Source organism: Ovis canadensis, chromosome 16 (assembly GCF_042477335.2).
Source record: "Ovis canadensis isolate MfBH-ARS-UI-01 breed Bighorn chromosome 16, ARS-UI_OviCan_v2, whole genome shotgun sequence".
Lineage (NCBI taxonomy): Eukaryota > Metazoa > Chordata > Mammalia > Artiodactyla > Bovidae > Ovis > Ovis canadensis.
In genome coordinates this window covers 77,495,980-77,516,562 of record NC_091260.1, presented here as the reverse complement: position 1 = coordinate 77,516,562, position 20,583 = coordinate 77,495,980, and the positions used below count along the sequence as shown (strand labels likewise).

Below are 20,583 nucleotides of genomic sequence, written 5' to 3'. Positions count from 1 at the left end.
GCTTAGAAAACACTGTGGGAGCTGGAATTCACAAAACCACTAAATGTGCTACCCGATGCGGACACCTGTCTTCCCGGATAGTGATGAGACAGGGTGAAGCGACCGAGGAAAACACAGCCCAAGGACAATCAGAAAACCAAGTGTGGACTTCAGACAGAGCAATCTCACACAGCATTCAAGGGAACATGGGAGATACAGCATGGACTCCCCACTGGAAAGACCCAGAACATCACTCATTTGAAATCTATCAGACCTCCCAGAGCCCAACTGCAATTTAGATTTTATTTTATTTTAGTAGAGCTGTTTCAGAAAATTTGGGTACATGAGAATGTTTTGAACTCAACAACATTCATTACTAAGCATAAAAATTCTGAATTTCTTTAGATAAGATAGGGTGAATACACGTATGCTGAAACATACATGTGTCCCTCGATGCCCATACTGTAGATTTTAACAGATCTGAAGGTTCATTGATCAATAAGAACATGTTTTTAATGTCCATCCAGGCCTTTATCATGACACCCAGAGGCATCCAACAGATAGTTTCAATCTTCTTGTTACTTTCAAAAATTATTCAACCAACTGCCATATATTATGTATTTTTCTTTTGTGAGTAATTTAACCTGTTTTTTTTTTTCCTTCTGGGGACCACACTGAACAGTATCATAACTCTGAAATGCTTATGAATGATTGAAGCTCAGAACACTGGGACCAGTGAAAGCCTTAACTTCCAGATACCCTGATTTCTCAGGGTACTTCTTCTGAAATGTTGTTGTCCCCATGCAGGGAGAAATGGGAGTAGGTGGGTGGGAAGGCAGCACTGAGATAAAAAAACAAAAGGCACCCAAGCTAAACACCACCTCCTGACCTGAGCTGGAGGCAGCAAATGACAGCTTGGAACTTGGGGAGCACTTCAATAAACACAGCAACAAGCTGCAGAAAGCCAGCTTTACACATCATTAATGCTCTTAGTAGGGGCTGATGGCCATACGTTAGTTCTATCAGGGAGATGGAAAATAGAAAGTTGCTTTTCATTAGATGTCAGTTCATCCAATGCCTTCTGTAGCATGGAAAATTAAAAAAAAAAGTTGTTTTCAATTATATTTCAGTTCTTTCCATACTTTCTTCATTGGCCTCATGAATGTTCAAAATTTTTCTTTGCAGAGAGAGGGCAGGTGCAGAATCTATTATACAAATGCTAAACAAGTGGTTATTTTACAGAGTGGTTCTTCAGAATGTTACCATGGCCCAGACAGGCAGGCTCCCTTGACTGTGTGGCAAAGAGCTCCCTGAACTGCCATGGAATCCACAAGTCAGAATAAGGCGAGCTTCATGGCGAGCTGCAGAACACAGTCACCCTTCATCCCGCCTGTCCCTCCGTTCTTTACACTCACTTCGCCTGGGAACAACACAGCAATGGCAGCAGGCTGAGGGTGGAGACCTCACATCGCATGCCTGCACCTCCGCACACGCAAGCCAGGCTGAATCCCCAGGCGTCCTCAGGCGAGAAGCGTTCCAAGTCCAAACACACACAGTACCATCCAGAATGAGAAGATGGAGAGCACCACAATGGTGAGTCCTTGTATGGCCACACTGATATTCTCCATTTTATCAATACCATAAAGCAGGTCGAGGTGGGGAGGCTCTCATATAAAGTGCCTGCTTTCTTGAATTAAATCACCATTAAGATTTATGCTCAGAGTCAAGAAGATTGTTCATATTTCTAAGGACTGCTTCCAATGTGGGTGGTACAGTTACGAAAAAGCTCAAAAAAAAGCAACCAACTTATTCAAAAAGTGGACTGAACACAATAAAAACAAACAAAACTGCACACCATGGCTCATTAAAGACAGTCATCAAGAATTGCAGACCAGATTTTCACGGTCATGTTTCGATTTTTGTTGCTTTTGAGAACGTTTCTCTTCGGCAGCAATGGGACACTAGTGGCTTGAAATGCACTTGAGATGTATCCACACTCCATCTCTGAAGGCTTGGAGACATGGGCAGTCAGGGAGCACAGGCCTTAAGGAACTGGGGGAATTACAAGAAGCCAAAAATAGCAGAGCTCTTAGTACTCATCATAGTTATTGAGATCTGTAAAGTAGGCGTTAGAATAGGTCTTCCCGGTGAGATGTGGGTTGAAGTATTTGTTTCTTTCCTCTAGGATCAAGTTGTTTTTGTTAAATGCCTGTAAAATATAAGATAGAAGATTTACGAGTACTCAGTAAGCAGTATTTCAGAAAGAGAATAAAACAGGAGACGATTATAGTTGACCCTGGAACAACACAGGTGTTAGGGGCACCGACCCTCCTCAAAGCTGAAAATCTGAATATAAGTTATAGTCAACCCTCCATACGTGTGGTTCTTCCCTGTCTGAGGTCTGCCTGGACCCACAGTGCTGCATCCTGGATTCAACCAACCTCCTATCGGGGAGTACAGTAGTATTTAATATTGAAAAAATCTGCAAATAAGTGGACCCAAGGAGTGCAATGTTGTTAAAAAACCTGCTGTATGTATATTGGAGCTCTCCCCTAAGCCTTCATTATTTTAAAATGTCTTTTCTCACTTACACGCTTCTGCACATCATTTTCCTTGTTGAGGACTTGCCTCATAACCAGAATGAGGTCGGTAGGTTTTTCAGTCCAGATTATTTTTGAGCTTTACTCAGAAAGTCTACTTTTGAACTTTAGTCTGAAAATTTCCAAGAGTTAGAACACCTAAATTGAAACCTCCAGGAAACCTAAGACTCTAGTGATTTCAAATTCATGAGCACTTTGAGTATTACCACTTATAACTGAGTAGCTGTATAAGCAGCTTTTGGATTGTCATGGTACATTGATAAAAGATTTTGAAGGAACACATTTACATAAACGCATGAGATTCTTAATTTCTCATTTTCTACACTTGTGGGAAAGTGACTGTGGTGGTGGCGGTTTCTACAGCAGCCATTTCTGACACAAAAGCTCTTTCTCACTAAGAGAACAGTTACCCTTACTTTGGGGCCTCCCTGGTGGTTCAGATGGTAAAGAACCTGCCTGCAATGCAGGAGACCCAGGTTCAATCCCTGGGTCAGGAAGATCCCCTGAAGAAGCGAAATGCTTACCACTCCAATATTCTTGCCTGAAGAATCCCATGGACAGAGGGGCCTGGTTGGCTGCAGTCCATGGAGTTGCAAACAGACACAACTGAGCAATTTTCACTTCACATACCTGTACTTTTGTTGAACTATCCTAAGTAGAGGGTAAATTATGAGAGGCTCAAAATAAAAGATGTCAGGTAGGTGGCAGAGCCCAAATGTAGGATTTATCTGGCCAAGGAGTCAGAAGAAAATTCTAGAAAGACTCATTAGAGCCTGGACAGTGGTACTTTGCATTCAGAGCAGCAAGATTTCAGATTAAGTGGCTCTTAGATCTTCAGTGAGAACAGGAGCCCAGCTAAATGATTTCCAGATGCTTGAAGCAACTGATCACAGGTGAGCTGATGGGCTGGGGTCACACTGAGAAGGGCTCCCTTCTTGGGTACTGGAGGATTCTCCTTGAAGATTCTTGCTCATGGAAACACATGTTCCTCCTCATTCTCTGGGGGCTTGGTTCTGAGAAGGTGTGTGAGGTGTGCTGATGGCTGCTGGACCCAGCTCTGTCTCTATGCATGTGGGGGCCCCATGGTGGTGAGAGAAACGAAAGAGGACCCTGCAGATCCTGGGACATAAGAGCCTCCAACTAGCTGAAGCTGTAAGGGCTGAAGAAACTCCGTTTTCCACACGGGAAGGAAACTGGATTTTGAATGAAACCATCATAGCAGAGAGAGGGCACCAACATACTCCCTAAGGAATATTAAGGGGAACCATGAACTTCATAGGAATATCGAAATTCAGGTAGCATAATGAAATTATGGCATTTGCAGCAACGTGGATGGACCCAGACATGCTCATACTAAGTTCAGTAAGCCTGACAAAGACTAATGTCGTATGATATCAGTTATATGTGGAATCTAAAAAATAATACAAATGAATTTATTTACAAAATTAGAAGTATGGGATTAATAGATATATACCATCATACACAAACTAAACAACAAGGATTTACTGTGCAGCACAGGGAAATATATTCAATATCTTGTGAAAGCAAAGTGAAAAGTGAAAGCAAAATCACTTAATTATTTTCGACTCTGAAACCCCATGGACTGTAGCCTGTGAGGTTCCTCCGTCCATGGAATTTTCCAGGCAAGAGTACTGGAGTGGGTTGCCGTTTCCTTCTCCAGGGGATCTTCCCGACTCAGGGATTGAACGCGGGTCTCCAGCACTGCAGGCAGACGATTTTACCGTCTGAGCCACCAGGGAAGCAGCAGAGGGGAAACATATTCAATATCTTGTAATAATCTATAATGGGAAAGAATTATAAACCATATATACATATAACAGAATCACTTTGCTGTACACCTGAAATTAACACAACATTGCTTATCAACTGTCTTTCAATATGTCAAATAAAAATTAACGGAAAAAATAAGAGACGTCATTCACCTTGCCCCCAACCCGTGACCTACATCACCACCACTGGGCTTTGCTGACAGCCCCCAGGATAACACCTGCGTCCTTGGCACACCTGGCCCCAGCAGTGGCTGCCGATCCCTACCTTGATGGCCTCCACCGAGTCATACTTGTCCAGTTTGTTAATGTGGTTGGTTATGCTGGTGTTGAGAGGGGCGGGCGCGACGGGGTGGATGACGGTGGCGTCGTGGGATTGTTGCTGGTACCGCTGGCAGTAAGTGTAGACGAGCAGCGTGAGAAGGCAGCCTAGGATGGAGCTGCTGAGCCCCACGGCAATCATGTGGAACAAGTTGAACTCTAAGGAGACAAGAGCCACAGTGAGGCTGCTGGGAAAGGGACACGATCCTCCCCAGTGCAGTGAGCTCAGAGGAAAAGAGAAGGACACGAGGGGAAAGCACCACATTCCTTCCAAAACTCAGGAAATCATCGGACCCTCCTTTAAAGTGTCCCAGGGATGTCCCCGGTGGCTTGGCACTTAAAACTCTGCCTTCTAAGGGAGGCAGTGTGGGTTTGATCCCTGGTCAGGGAGCTAAGATCCTACGTGCTTTGTTGCAAAACAAAAAGCAAACAAACAAAAAAAAACCAGAAATAAGATATAGAACAGAAACAGTACCATAACAAATTCAATAAAGCCTTTCTTTTTAAAGAAAATCTTTAAAAATAAAAAATGTCACTGCCACCAAAACGCTTCTCCTCATTGAGCAGTGTAGTTTATGTCAATGTTTTTATGGATTATAACCAGGCTTTTGGACGTCCCCACACACCCCAGGAGAGACGTTTTCTTTTCTTTTAAGGCTTGAACAAGAAAGTCCTTCTGTCTCAAGTGCAGCACGATCTGTGGTCTCTGGGGTTCCTAAGGAACACGTTTTCCATGTTCCTGAAGGGACTGAGGGCCCCTGCACACAGCCTGTCTGTGTCCCAGGAACAAAGCAAGGATGCATCTCACTGCTTCCCATCCCCGCTCACCTGCGAGCCTACTTCCCCTCTCCTTTATCGCTTCATATTGTTTAAAAATGTGCTCTGACTGCATCAATCTTATGTTTCCACTACATTTTTGGGATATGAATATGGACATATTGTATAACATTAGAAAGGGCATAAGGGTAGGCAACAATAAGTCTTTTTTTTTTTTTTAATTTCCAAGTGGAAACGACTGTCACCATCTTCTGTACTATGTTTTGGAGACGCAAGGCACACTCACATGCTGTGTGCGCATGTTGTAAATGTCACCTGGGGTACCTTTTTTTTCACTCACATTGTATTTTGGAGATCTTACAAGTAAAATGCTTTACTCCAAAGAAACAAAGGATTTGTGTCAAAGAAATATGATCTTTTAATGGTCATGAAATTACCCTCTTTTATACAGTGCTTTTTTCCTACTTAATAGCATTTTCAAGTTATTCTGAGTTATAAATACAAAATATTGAAAAAATGAACTGATAGGGCCTTATGTCTCTAATATAGGATTGGTTTGAGTGGTATCAAAGTGTCATAGCAAGGCCTCTTAATGTCTGAGAAAGAACAACAAAAGAAAAAATGAGATATTCACTGTGTGTTGGTAAAACACCCGACAATCAAAATTTTAAGCCTTTTAGGAAATAAAGATGACATCTGAGCTGTGCCCGTGAAGCTGAAATTACTGAAATTCAGGTAAAGCAAAATATGACCTCAATGCTTTTCCGCTCTCTTGGCAATGTATGCTAACCAGGTGCCTGAGGGTTACTGGCCTTATGCCTCCATTGCACAGGGCACATCTGAGGATCTGGCTTTTCTCCCAGATGTCCCCTCCATGCATCACCAGATGCCAAGTATCACTCTTGCTCTCTCTCACCTGTCCACTCTGCACTCAAATGGGACCACTGAAGATGCCTGCTGGGTACCACTGTGGATGCTGGGTGGGAAGACAGAGTCACGTGGGGAGGTCCCCAGGGAGAGGAGACCTGCGAGTCTGTTCCCTGTACCCAGCAGGCCCTGTAATACTTGTTCCTTAATCACCTGGGCTCCTTCCCAAGGACTCTGAGGGCTGCCTTTGCCTCATCTGGGATCCAGAGCACAGGTGGAGCATCCTTCACCCATCTCTAAACCCTCTAAGCTTCTCCCTCTAAGCTGCGCCCCTTTGCTCCTCCTGGACACCACGTTCTGGGGCTCTGGGGCCCTGGGAGCCAGATTTGCACCCTGAGGTGGATAAAGATGGTGCAGAAGGGCAGCCTCCTGCTCTGTCCTCTGGGAGCCTTAACCAATGTACTCCCACTCACACTGAAACTCTACACTGATGATTCCTAGCAGAGGCCTCCGGTGCCTTCAGTACCTGGGGCTGGATAATCCAGGAGGATGTTACTAGAACATTCCACAGTACCACCCATTCCCTGACATCTACCTCAGCTTTTCACGTCCTGATCATTTGGTCACTGATTTAACAAAGTGAAAGGGATCAATAAATCTGTGGCTTTTCCTGATTTTGTCTAAAGCCTTTAGGGCTGAATCTGGGGCAGTAGAATAAAGTATGTAAGGGCCATTCTACCAGCAACCACTAGAAGCTTCTACTCTAACCCTAAAGCCGCCCTCAAGGTAAGCAAGCGTGGATTCCACACTTGTTGTCATTTCTCAATGCTTAAGCTATTTAGACCCTCCAGGGTCAAGGCCATGTGGGGATAAAAGTACTTCTGCTGCCTATATTTTCCTCTAATAGTTTCAGAGCATCCAGTCTTACATTTATGTCTTCAATCCATTTTGAGTTCGTTTTTGTGTAGGTGTTAGGGAGTGTTCTAATTTCATTATTTTACATGTGGCTGTCCAGTTTTCCCAGCACCACTCACTGAAGAGACTGTCTTTTCTCCATTGTATATCCTTGTCTCCTCTGTCACAGATTAGGTTACTATAGAAGCATGTGTTTCTCTCTGGGTTTTCTATTCTAATCCATTGATCTATAGTTTTGTTTTTGTGCCAGTACCGTACTGTACTGATTACTGTAGCTTTGTAATACAGCCTGAAGTCAGGATGCCTGATTCCTCCAGCTCTGTTTTTCTTTCTCAAACTTGCTTTGGCTATTTGGGGTCTTTTGGGCTTTCATATAAACTGTCAAAGAATTTGGTTATAATTCTGTGAAAAATGCCATTAGTAATTTGATAGGGATTTCACTGAATCTGTAGTTTCCTTTAGGAAACAATAGTCATTTTTCACAATATTGATTTTTCCAATTTAAGAACATGGTACATCTCTCCATCTGTTTCTGCCATCTTTTTGTCTTTCTCCAGTGTCTTACAGTTTTCTGAGTATGAACCTTTTGCCTTCTTATGTACATTTATTCCTAGGTATTTTATTCTTTATATCCAGCAAAACTGACTTTCAAGGATAAGGAGAATAATCTGTTGTCTCAGTGCCACAACTTGGAGAACACTGCTCACAAGAGCCCTTCCTGTGGGAATATTCAGAGAACGAGACCAAAGCAACAGGCAAGACATAGATAAGGGGCTGGAAGTGAACCTTAAATATGCAGCTACTTGTAAACAAAAGCCAATGAGGGTAAAAGGGGAGCATGCAAGGTACAGCTGCTCTGGGTTCTGATGGTGCGGACAGAGCACAGCTGCAGATACTGTGCTTTTCACACTTGGAAGGTTGGTGGGGACTCTGTCTAGCAAGTCCATTGGCACCATTTTTCCAGCAGCATTTGCTCACTATGTGCCTCTGTGTCACATTTTACCAATTTTTGCAATAGTTCAAACTTTTTTTTCATTACTGTTATAATCTGTTATGGTAATACGTGATCAGTGATCTTTGATGTTACTATTGCAAAAAATTATGACTTGCCAAAGGCTCAGATGATGGTTAGCTTTTTCTTTTTTGGGCAATAAAGTACTTTTAAATTTATAAAAGTACTTCTGCTGTAGTAGTAATGTATTATATTATAACATGGGGAAGATGTATGACTCTCTCCATATGCAGATACTTTGTCATTAATCACGTGAATCATTCCTGCAGGTGCCTGGGGAAGGCTGGGCCAGCTGACATCGCTAGGATGATTGTACAGTCTGTGTCTCATGCAACTAAAAATAGCTCTCAAAGTCAGAACCTTTCAACAGGCCTACATTTTTTTCTGTGTAAGTGAAAAATTGTTCCTATTAAATCTCTTGAATCTGCTTAGCGTGGCACTTCACTTTGAATATGCTTTTGCTGTTATTTTTGTTCAGTAAATCTAGAATAGAGACCAACTACCCAGTGGGCTCAACTGGCCGATTTTCTGTGTAAAGTTGGACTGATTTTTCAATAAGCTGAAAAAAGTTATCTGTGAAGTCCCCTCAACATCCTCAAAACTCCTTGCTAGGTAATCTTTTTCACTTGTCACCGCTACCATTAGCCCCATCTGACCTCTCACCCCCAGGACTTCCCTGGGGGCTCAGACTGTAAGGAATTGGCCTGTAATGCAGGAGACTCGGATTCAATCCCTGGGTCAGGAAGATCCCTTGGAGAAGGGAATGGTATCTTCCCCCAGTATTCTTGCCTGGGAAATCCCATGGTCAGAGGAGCCTGGAGGGCTACAGTCCACAGAGTCACAAAGAGTCAGACACGACTGACCAACTGAGCACGCCCGCACACATGACCACTTACCCACCTGCTCTGCTGCGCCAGTGTCAGCAGCCTAAGACCAAGACAATGAGTTTTGAAGACTGTGATTAAAGTTTCTATGACTGAATCAATAGCACCTCGAGCTTTGATTTGGTGCAGCATATGGCAGAACCGGCTCAAACACACGAATGCTGAATCTTAGGATGGAAGTGGGCCTTCTGTCCCTCCTAGCTCAGTTGTTAAAGAATCTGCTTGCAATGCAGGAGACCCATGTTCGATTCCTGGGTTGGGAAGATCCCCTGGAGAAGGAAATGGCAACCCACTCCAGTATTCTTGCCTGGAGAATCGCATGGACAGAGGAGCCTGGCGGGCTACAGTCCACGGGGTCGCAAGAGTCAGACACGACTGAGCGACTCAAGAGAGAAAGAGAGAACAGGGCCTTCTGTGCCATGTCCTCCTGGATGTTCAAGGTCTTGGCAGGACTCCCATATCTTACCCTGAGAAGGCCGGCTGAGGAAAGTGGCTTGTGAATTTGTGTTACACCTGGAGGGTCAGTCATGCTGCAGAAGCATCAGCTGGCTGCACCCAGGTTCTGCCTTGAAATCCCTCAAGATGGGGACACTCTCTATAGACTCTGCCACCCTGGGGACCCTGGGTGTTGTCTGAGAGTGTTGCCTGGACAGAGATGCTGTGGCTGCAGACCCCAGACACCCTCTGCTGGGACACTCAGCACCAGGACTCTTTTCCTGGGGTGATTGTTGTTTAGTTGCTAAGTCACGTCTGACTCTTTGTGACCGCACAGACTGTAGCCCACCAGGCGCCTCTGCTCATGAAATTTCTCAGGCAAGAATATCGGAGTGGGTTGCCAATTCCTTCTTTAGGATATCTTCCTGACTCAGGGATTGAACCGACACCTTCTGCACTGGCAGGCAGATTCTTTATCACTGAGCCATCTTGGAAACCCAAGGTGCTCCGGGCTTAACACTCACAATGGGATCCCACTGTCTGGATCTAGACCCAGCTCCACTTTGACTTCCCGTGAACCTCTTCTCTCTGACCTTCTGTTTATAAAATGCAGATAAAAGCTGTGGCTGCTATCCCTTCTCTACAATTCCCCAAACCACAGTCTCTGAACACTGATTTTTCACCACTCATCTGGCAGCGAAGCCCGACCTGACCCAACCTGACCGTCTGTTGCAGAAGCGACCATAAATGCCAGGAGGAGCATTCATTAGCTGCTTCTCTTCACCCACATTCAGTGGCAAGGTCTTTAAAGAGACTGGTTAATATGGAGTGTGGTCCCCAGATCCTCAGGGGTGCCATACTGTATATGCCCAGTATCAACCGTCTATACCCTGAAAAACGCTGACTTCCGAATTATTCTCTATTGCCAAGGGTTTTACAGAAAGAACTGTGGGCTGAGGCACCCACAGGAACAAACTTTGCAGGGATGAAATAGGTTACCTCCTGTCATCTGACACAGTGTTGAGCACATAGTAACTGATCCAAAAATACTAAAGCACCAATAATTTTTCCATGAACCAACCCACATTCATCTTGCAGCTGGATCCCAAGGTGTATGGGTGCCAGTCACTTCAGTCATGTTTGACTCTTTGCAACTCTATGGACCATAGCCCGCCAGGCTCCTCTGTCCATGGGATTCTCCAGGCAAGAATACTGGAGTGGGTTGCCATGCCCCCTCCAGGGGATCTTCCCGACCCAGGGATCGAACCCCAGTCTCCTGTGTCTCCTGCATTACAAGAGGATTCTTTACCGCTGAGCCACTGGGGAAGCCCAGATCCCAAGGTAGTGGTTGCTCGTCTGTGAACTCAGAGAACTGACCCACGTCAGACACCAGACATCACCCTTCTTGGGCACAAGGCTCTCCTGGGATATGTCATTTCTTTCCAGATGAGTTGGAGCTATTAGAGTTCTCACAGTACGCACCCCTCACAAGACTGGAACAGAGTGGGTGCTCAGTAAACACGACTGAACAAATGGATTAACAGATGGCCAAGTACACAGAGTGTAACAGATAGTGAACTCTTTATCAGTGTAGTTAATAACACAAGTACATCCCCAAAACACACCTCTGAAAATCCAGCTTCTTTCTGAGTGTGAGAGACCAAAGACCTTTGACCTGAGCTGTCTGGGACTCCCAGCTGGAACAGATTATGCTAGGAATGGTCAACACCTACACACAGGGAAGACACTGGTCTTGTGTTTGGGTACTGGCTCCCCATAACAGCTGGACAACGGCTGGACTCTGATCGATGGAAGCCAGCCCCTCCCGTCCAGACAGTATAGAACTAGATGGGAAAGTCCAAAACCATCCTGGATTTGACCCAGGGAATGCGATTTCTGTCATTCAGGGTTGTTGGAAGTTTGAAAAATATCTCTAGAGATGTAAGTCTAACCTTTCACCCAAAATAAAACTGTATCGTTTTATTGCATCAGCCCTTTGGAGATTTGAGGCTGGCTGCCATGGATTTACACTATAAATATAAACAAAATGGTTGAATTCTGTTTTACTCATGGGAAATCTAACTGTAGCTAATACCAAGATCACTGGATCATAAAGCTTACATCCACCAAAAACACCTGAGGGGCTTAATAAAACACAGAGCCAGACCCCTCTCAGTGACGTTCTGATTCTGTAGATTGAGAGGGGCCTGAAAACCTGCATTTCTATCAAGTTCCCTGTGATACTGATGCTGCTGATCTAAGGACCCAGTGTAAAAATCACTGATGCAGACATCAAATATAGACTCCTTTGCATTTTTACTGCCAAAATAAAATGTGTTTAGATCGAGGAGTTCCTCTAATCTATTTTTCTTCGTCAATAGCAGAAACATCACATGAAACATATGAGATTAGAAAGGACTGGAAAATATCAGAAATGAACTAGGAATTAATTAAAAAGCAGAACTCACCCCCACACCTTTTCTCTTCTATGCTGCTGGATCTGGCCACAGACACTTCTGGAAAAAGATTCAATCACAATGTATGAAGGGAAGGAAGATCACATTAATGATTCATTTACAAAGTGTCTAATGATTTTGAGTTTTACGTGAGTCAAGGCTTCCAAAAGCCTAATCGATTGTTTTTTAAAAGCACATTTATTTGTTTGTTTTAGCCAACCTGAGATGCATCTGGTCAAGGTCATCTTGATTGCAAAGGGGTGAGGTTAATTATAGCAATGAGAAAATACGATGGTCTCCCAGACTGAAATCAGGGCACTTGTTTCAAAACAAGCGTGCAGTTTGTGCAGATTTTCGCTGTGGAACACTGCAGAGTTTGCCTCCCGGGTTTCTGTCTCAGATCTTTTGTCTCATCAAAACCAGTGTTGTCACATTCCCTAGGGAGGAGACCATTCCACTAGAGCTCAAAGGAAACTGCCTCAACAAATAATTTCCCTACTCAGAGGTCATTCAATGCTGTTTTTCATGCTTATGTGAAACCCACAGGTAGGATGCCAATAAAAGGAGAGCTCCACCTAAATGTTTTAACTCCCAAGGATACGCACCATTTCAGGAGTCCAGAAATGCTCCTGATTTTTCATTCAATAGCAAGAATTAAAAATATGTCTATGGTTGAAAAGGAAACAATAATCAACACTCCTGAAGTTCTAGACAATGGAAGATTGAGGTGCCTTAGGAGGCCTACGCTAACTTTCTCTAAAACATGACCACTTTTTCCTTTAGTGGAGGAGAACAAGGTATTCTTGATTGCAACCTTTTAAGAGGTTACTCTATGCTTTTGGTCCATGTCAGAGTCCTAAGGCACACGGTAGGAATATGTGAAATATTTTGTAAGTACCTAGCCCATGCCTTTTGGTTGGTTGTTTAGATGGCATCATTGATGCAATGGACATGAACTTGGGTGAACTCTGGGAGATGGTGGAGGACAGGGGGTCCCAGCGTACTCTGGTCCCTGGGGTCGCAAAGAATCAGACACAATTTAGCGACTGAACAACAGGTGGTGCCTGTGTGAGCATGTGATGGGTGATAAGCTATCACTATTAACCAAACATTGATTTCACATGGAAAGGACTGTAGCCGTAGGGCCAGCCAACCTCTCCTCTAAGACGAGAACAAGGATGGGTTTCCATTTTCCCAAATATCCTAAGATTACATGAAAAGAACGGTCCTCTTTTCTCTGTGCAAACAACTTTGCACAGCATTCCCAAAGCATTTAATATTTTTAAAAAACAATCTATTTTCATTTTTTGAACAAACTATCTGACTGTGTTATAGTCAATAAATTGTAGAAGATACTGTGCTTAAAAAATCTTAAAACTCAGGGCCTACATTCAAGTCTCCAACTGCATTACTTACAAATCCATGCATGTGTGCATGCCTGCTAAGTTGCTTCCGTTTTGTCTCTTTGTGACCCTAAGGAGCCCACCGTGCTCCTCTATCCACAGGATTCTCCAGGCAAGAATAGTGAAGTGGGATGCCATGCCCTCCTCCAGGGAAACCTGTATCTATATCTATATATCTATCTACATCTGTATCTATGTCAACACCTGCATCTCTGCCTATACCTGTATCTCTGTCTGTATCTATGCCATGCCCTCCAGAGGACCTTCCGGGTCCAGGGATTAATTAGCATCTCTTATGGCTCCTGCATCAGCAGGGGGGTTCTTTACCACTTCTTATGTCTCCTGCACTGGCAGGCAGGTTCTTTACCACTAGCACCGCCTGGGAAGTCCCATCTATGTCTACACCCTATACCTATACATACATCTGTATCTTACATCCAACGATCACATCTATATGTCTTCTCTATATGCATGCATGTATCTGCACCTAGACCTGTATCCATATCTATGCCTACACCTGTATCCATATCTACATCTACACCTACCTCCATATCTGTCTACACCTATATCTACGTGTGTGTGCATGATACATCACTTCAGCTGTGTCCTACTCTTTGCAACCCTGTGGACTGTAGCCCGCCAGGCTCCTCTGTCCATGGGATTCTCCAGGCAAGAATAGTGGAGTGAGCTGCCATGCCCTCCTCCAGGGGATCTTCCTGACCCAGGGATGGAACCTGCATCTCTTCTATCTCTTGCATTGGCAGGTGGGTTCTTTACCACTAGCACCACCCGGGAACTCCCACAAATTCATAACCACCTTGAAACCATAAGAACTGATTGAATGATCTCTTGTTTTACCAAACAGAACTTCAAAGAACAGCTAAAACTCCCACCCATGAATCATTTCCTCTTGAAACATTAGAAGTGATTTTGTTCACACTAATAAGTATCTCTGCCCCCTTACCTGGAATGAAGTTGGAATCAAAAACGCAGGGCCGGCTCTCCGTGGTGTTTCCCGAACACTGGCTGCCCACGGGGAACAGAAGGACGCACTGGCGGACACGGACCTGGACTCCAGCCACGTCACATTCAGACCACTCTGACCACTCAGACCAGCTCTCTGCAGGGGCCCAAGGAGACGAGATGCGGCAACAAGACCATTAAAATCCACCAACCTGGAAGCCTGGCAGCTTACCGACATTGAGTTTGCATATGATATTTATAGTTTAAAAATAAGATAGACTCATATCTCATGACCAAGTCCAGTAAATAAAACACACAGGAGTATGAATCAAAGAAGTCATATACCTTTGATTAGAAATAATCTGCTTAGAGTACACTTTCTAAAACACACATTATTTTAATGCTCTAAAGTTATAGTGTTAGACACTATCCTACAGGATCATTCACACTCACATACTTCCCTGGAAAATTTCTATAGCTCTCAGCACCCAGGCAAGAGAAATGACATTAATGAGAAAGTCTTGGCTGCTGAAGGGGGTTCAAGCTACTACACATATTAATTTTTTTTTTCTGTTATGAAAACAGCCCTGCAGAGTCAGTACACCACTGGCAGGCTGTCCTTGAGGTAGAATTCATTCTTTCCCATGCTTACTGTGCCTGAAGAACCAAAGATCCAAGAACAAGTCTGGGTCAAGGTCAAAAGATGAGCCAGCTAAGGTCACTTTACCCCAGAGGAGGAGATTCACTAAGATATGTTAAATTCATCCGGGTACACAGATGTGTGAAAAGAGAGGATTAATACACATTTTAAGGGAAGAGTTTTAAAAACATGAACTCTCAATAATATTTCTGAAATATTAATAATATAAAAATATTGTTAGTACACATTTTGTATTTTTCTTCCTTTTTTTCTACACACTTTTGCTTTTTTCTTCCTTTTTAAATGTAAGCACCCTCTTTGCAGTTCAGGGAAAATCTGGAAACCAAACTTGTGTTTTGATCAATTGTAAAGGGTACAGTATTTCCTGAGAAATGTGTAAAGTAACTGCTTTTGGACTGACTGAGGATACGGTTTCTAAACACTTCTCAATATACAAGAAACCTGCAAGGAAAATCTTCCGGAGCTAGTTAAACACACACACACACACACACACACACGTGTTAGAGTGTTTCAAAGTTTTAGTCAGATTCAGAAGAGAGTGTCTCATTTTCACTCCAAGTGGTCCCTATATGTCAGAAAACTGAACTATTCTTGGATGGGGAAGGCTGCTACAGGGTATCCACTGGGCACTGGGGCCACCCAGGCTTGGAGCCCAGAACCCACGCCTATGATCCTGAGGGGATTCCCATGAAGCCACTCCATAAAGGCTCTCTGATTCCCACCCTGATTCTCAGCAACAAAATGTCAGTTCCCATTCCCTGCCTGCCTGCTCACTCAGTCATGTATGACTCTTTGTGACCTTATGGACTGTAGCCTGCCAGGCTCCTCTGTCCATGGGATTTCCCAGGCAAGAATATTCAAGTGGGTGCCATTTCCTTCTCCAGGGGATCTTCCCAATCCAGGGATTGATCCCGCATCTCCTGCACTGGCAGGTGGATTCTTTACCACAGAGCCAGAGGGGAAGCCCCTCAGTACCCATTACCAGCTTAAATATTATAAGAATTGCTTGGTCACCACCAGTTTCTGTTGCTAGTTCTGCAACCATGGCATGGTGAGAATAATTCCATTGGATTAATAGAACAACGTGTTATGAAGTCACCTCACCGGCAACACTGTGGCATTGCTGTGCTCCCTTCTTTTAGTCTTACTGAGACACGCTTTGTCAGTTTCACCATTCCTCCATCAAAGTGAAAAGTGAAAGTGAAAGTCGCTTAGTCGTGTCTGACTCTTTGCGACCCCATGGACTGTATAGCCCATGGAATTCTCCAGGCCAGAATACTGGAGTGGGTAGGCTTTCCCTTCTCCAGGGGATCTTTCCAACCCAGGGATCTAACCCAGGTCTCCTGCACTGCAGGCAGATTCTTGCTGAGCCACAAGGGAAGCCCAAGAAAACTGGAGTGGGACGCAGCAGCAGCAGCAGCAGCAGCAGCAGCAGCAGCAGCAGCAGCAGCAGCAGCAGCAGCCTATCCCTTCTCCAGTGGATCTCCTGCATTGCGGGCAGAGTCCTTACCAAGGGGAAGGCCGAAATCGCCCTGTCCTCTGTGCGGGGACAGGAGGGGCTGCTTACCGGGGCAGGGCTGCGTGTTGCAGAGTGCCTCCTCCGTGTGCAGTCCCAGGCAGATGTCACCTCCGTAGGCGGGGGCTGGGTTTGTGCACGAGCGGGTCCTCATGTAGTGTCCCCCTCCACACGTCGCTGAGCAAGTGGACCAGGAGGACCAGCAAGACCACATGCCATCCACTGGGAAGAGGCACAAAATCACAGCACTTCTGAAACCCATATCTGACCGAGCTCGTGGGGCTACCCAGGGTCTGCACCACGGGAACACGTCTGTCGCACCATGGACCATCACAGGAGGGCATATGGGGTCTTCCACATTCCTCCCCATGCTTCCTCAGTTCCTCTCAATTCTTCCAGGAAATATTTTTAAGCATGTAACATGCAAGTGCAAGGGTGATCAAGGAACACATGTATGTCAGTAGAACGAAATCTGGTCTATGGGGCTGACCAAGAACCTGGTTCTGTAGCTGTTCAGGTGAAGCTCCAGCTACTGCTCACTGCTGCCAACAACACAGGACAGAACCAAAGTCTTAGGCTCCCTTTGTGATCCTTGCAGTTTACTGAACAAAGTGTGGACTTCAGGATTTCACAGACAGAGAAGCAATAAGTGTTCTTCACACACCACAGGTGCCTAATATATGTTATAGACAGAACACTGTTGTTATTTACTCGCTAAGTCATGTCTGACTCTTGTTATTTAGTGGCTAAGTCATGTCTGACCCCATGGACTGTAGCCCGCCAGGCTCCTTTGTCCATGGGATTTCCCAGGCAAGAATACTGGAGTGGGTTGCCATTTCTTTCTCTGGGGATCTTCTCAACCCAGGGATCAAAGCCACCTCTCCTGCACTGGCAGGTGGATTACCCCTGAGCCAACAAGGAAGCCCATAATGAGAAAACTCATTTTAAAATAAAATACAGGGCCCCTTTGTGGACCCAAGAGGACGGAGGAGGAGTAAATTCATAGACAGGGAAGAGTCCTAGATGAGGCAAAAATAGCCCATAACCGGCTGAGCAGCCCAGTGTGCAGAGCTCCGAGCTCTTCCAATCCCTCCATGTTGTGTTAGGAATTTTCTAGGAGGTGGGAGAGAGAATTAGCATTTGCCCCACTTAGCCCCTGAACTTGTACCCTCCCAAGCAGAAAGTGAAGAGGGCCACTCTGAATGTTTTCACAGCCCTCTAGGGAATCTGGGCTTTTGAAAGAGCTATCACAATACAACAAGATTATGTATACACAGTGCTGGTTCGACCAGCACATCCACAAAAATAAAAGCAGCCACTAGGTCATGCTGATGGGATGTGTCTGAGATGGACCCCAGCCTAGCACCCAAGGGCCAGGGCAGCACCCAAAAATCTGCAGGAGTCTGCACATTCTGCCGACGGCAGCCAGGGCTCACGTCTGGAGTCTGGGGAGGTGGCGTGGGCGAAGGGTCCTGACTTTCCCGGCCTCTCTTTAGAGCACAGATGCTAATCTAATCAGGTTGCCCCACGGGTTCCCTCTTGGCCCCCCGGGGAAAGAGGAGCCCTTCAACTCTCCACACTGGGGCTGTGGGAAAGACATGACCTTTCCCAGCCCCTCAGCATGGCTCAGCCAAGAAAGCTGGGTAGTTTGGAAGGAAGAGTCTCCTGAGGCTGGGAAAATTTAGGCAGAGAGAGTCTAGGAAGTGCAGAGTAGCGGGAGGAGCAGGAATGCGACTGGGAGTCCCCACCACAAAGCTGGGGACTGTATATTAAGTTTAATGTACACGTTTATCCACCCACCCAACTATCCGCCCACCATCCTCTCATCATCCATCATCATCCGCCCACAATTCGCTCATCATCCATCCATCTGTCCATCTAACAGATGCTAAGTACGGCTGCAAGCCAGTTCTTTGCTTAAGGAATTCAGGAAATTGTTTTTTTAACCAACTGAAAAAGATGCTACAGATGCAGGCTTCTGTGCCTTTAAAAACCCTGTGCACCGTACTTACCGTAACCCCTTATTCCCCACCCCTGCTTGTCTATATGGCCAACTCGCATCTGGCCCTGAGGACTCAGCCCAGGGGCAGCCTGCTCGGTACAGCTGCCCCGATTGCAGCTCAATGGGTCCCCGGCTGATAAAGCCACTGCATTTTGTCATCAACCAAACAGCTGGTGACCCTACGAGTTGCCATTGTTCACACGATGCCTCCTTACTAAATTCTTAAGTTCCTTTCCAACCTGCACCAGGTCACTGAGTCTTTCTCTGTGCTGTGCTGTGCTTAGTCCCTCAGTCGTGTCCAACTCTTTGCAACCCCAAGGGATGTAGCCTGCCCGGTTCTTCTGTCCATGGGGATTTTCCAGGCAAGAATATTGGAGTGGGTTGCCACGCTCTCCTCCAGGGGATCTTCCCAGGGATGGCACTGAGGTCTCCCACATTGCAGGTGGATTCTTTACTGTCTGAGCCACCAGAGAAGCCCAAGAAGACTGCAGTGGGTAGCCTATCCTTCCTCCAGGGGATCTTCCCAACCCATGGGTCAAATCCAGGTCTCCTGCATTGCAGGGGGATTCTTTACCAGCTGAGCTAGCAGGGAAGCCCGAGTCTTTTTATATTCAGTAAATAATGCACAGTGGGTTATCCAAAATGTTTGCTGAAGAACTGAATGAATTAAAAAAAAGGAAGATCAAGTAACAAACGGCTTATTTTCTCATCCTTCAACAATCATCACTGGAGCTATTTGGAGCGTGTGCCAGACTCACTGGGAGCTGAGGGCATGGTCAGGAGTGAGATGGTCACCCTCCTTGGGTGGTCACTCTGAAAAAGTCAAAGGCAGGATACAAAACCAGAGCCCAGCACGCAGGATGGCCATGCAGCGTGGGGTTAAATGAAAGCTGCTCTGACGTGGGAAGGCCAGAGGAAGCTCTCTGGTGACACAGCTGCACTCAGAGCCGCGGCAGGAAGAAGGCAGAGATGGTGAGAGCATCAGAGACGGCAGAGGAGCCTTCCCAGCAGTGTCAGTACTCAGCACCCTGCGTGCGGGACCTTGAAGCTCATTTACTGACCCTGCGCTTGTGCAGGAATTCATGGACTCAGGGAGGAGACTCTGACTGCGCACCTCTGGTGGGCCTGCCGAAGAGGTGCTGCACGTTTAGAGGACTGAACTCAGGAGGAGGTGGACGCCTGTGAGCTAAGGGCACCTAGGACGGGCTTGGCAGGCTCTCAGGGGCCAGCCCTGTTGACTGTCACTCTGGTGAAGGCTCTGTGGTGTGAAGGGAGGCCAGTTCTGCGGGCCTTGGCCCATCACAGGCTGGGAGGGGCCAGCCTCCGGTGTCCAGGACAGGACACGCCTCTCCAGGCGAAGAAGCCCAGCCCACCTCTCATGAGGTGCGGTGCCTGGGCCCACCATCCCTCAGAGGGGATCTGGGTAAGTTCCGGTTTCTTTTACAGCAGCAGAAACAGGTGAACATAATCTGGTCTAGGTTATATTTGTCTTTATAGCAAGGCAGTTGGAAGATTATCTCTATATCCAGATATCTAAACCCATATCTATACTTACATCTGTGTCTATGTCTATGTCTACACCAACGTCTACACCTACATCTACATCCACAGCAACGTCTATGTATCTAACCTATATCTATGCTGTGCTGTGCTAAGCCACTTCAGTCATGTCTGACTCATTACATCAGCATGGACTGTAGCCCGCCAGGCTCCTCTGTCCGTGGGATTCTCCAGGCAAGAATACTGGAGTGGGTTCCCATGACCTCCTCCAGGGGATCTTGCTGACCCTGGGATTAATCAGCATCTCTTATGTCTCCTGCATTGGCAGGTGGGTTCTTTACCACTAGAGCCACCTGGGAAGTCCACAATTTATGTATCTACACCTCCATCCACACCTGTGTCTCTATCCACCTATCTATCACAAGTTATACTCAAACATAAAGGCAGGGAAGCTGGATGAGAAGGTCTTCCAAGACCTTGATGTTTCAGTTTTTTCCAGATTTCA

At 45.7% G+C, this 20,583-nt stretch overlaps 1 protein-coding gene across 1 annotated transcript in view; it reads right to left on the bottom strand.

Moving 5' to 3' along the window:
• Window positions 1-268: 268 nt before the first annotated feature.
• SEMA5A (semaphorin 5A) overlaps window positions 269-20,583 on the bottom strand; it is a 549,553-nt gene continuing 529,238 nt past the window's right edge. Inside the window, exons 19-23 of the mRNA XM_069556145.1 lie at window positions 16,628-16,798; window positions 14,401-14,556; window positions 12,046-12,093; window positions 4,635-4,846; window positions 269-2,188 (exon numbers count right to left, since the gene is read on the bottom strand). Of these exons, the coding sequence (XP_069412246.1) occupies window positions 2,069-2,188; window positions 4,635-4,846; window positions 12,046-12,093; window positions 14,401-14,556; window positions 16,628-16,798 (707 nt within the window). The 3' untranslated portion in view covers window positions 269-2,068. The remainder of the gene's footprint in view (window positions 2,189-4,634; window positions 4,847-12,045; window positions 12,094-14,400; window positions 14,557-16,627; window positions 16,799-20,583) is intronic.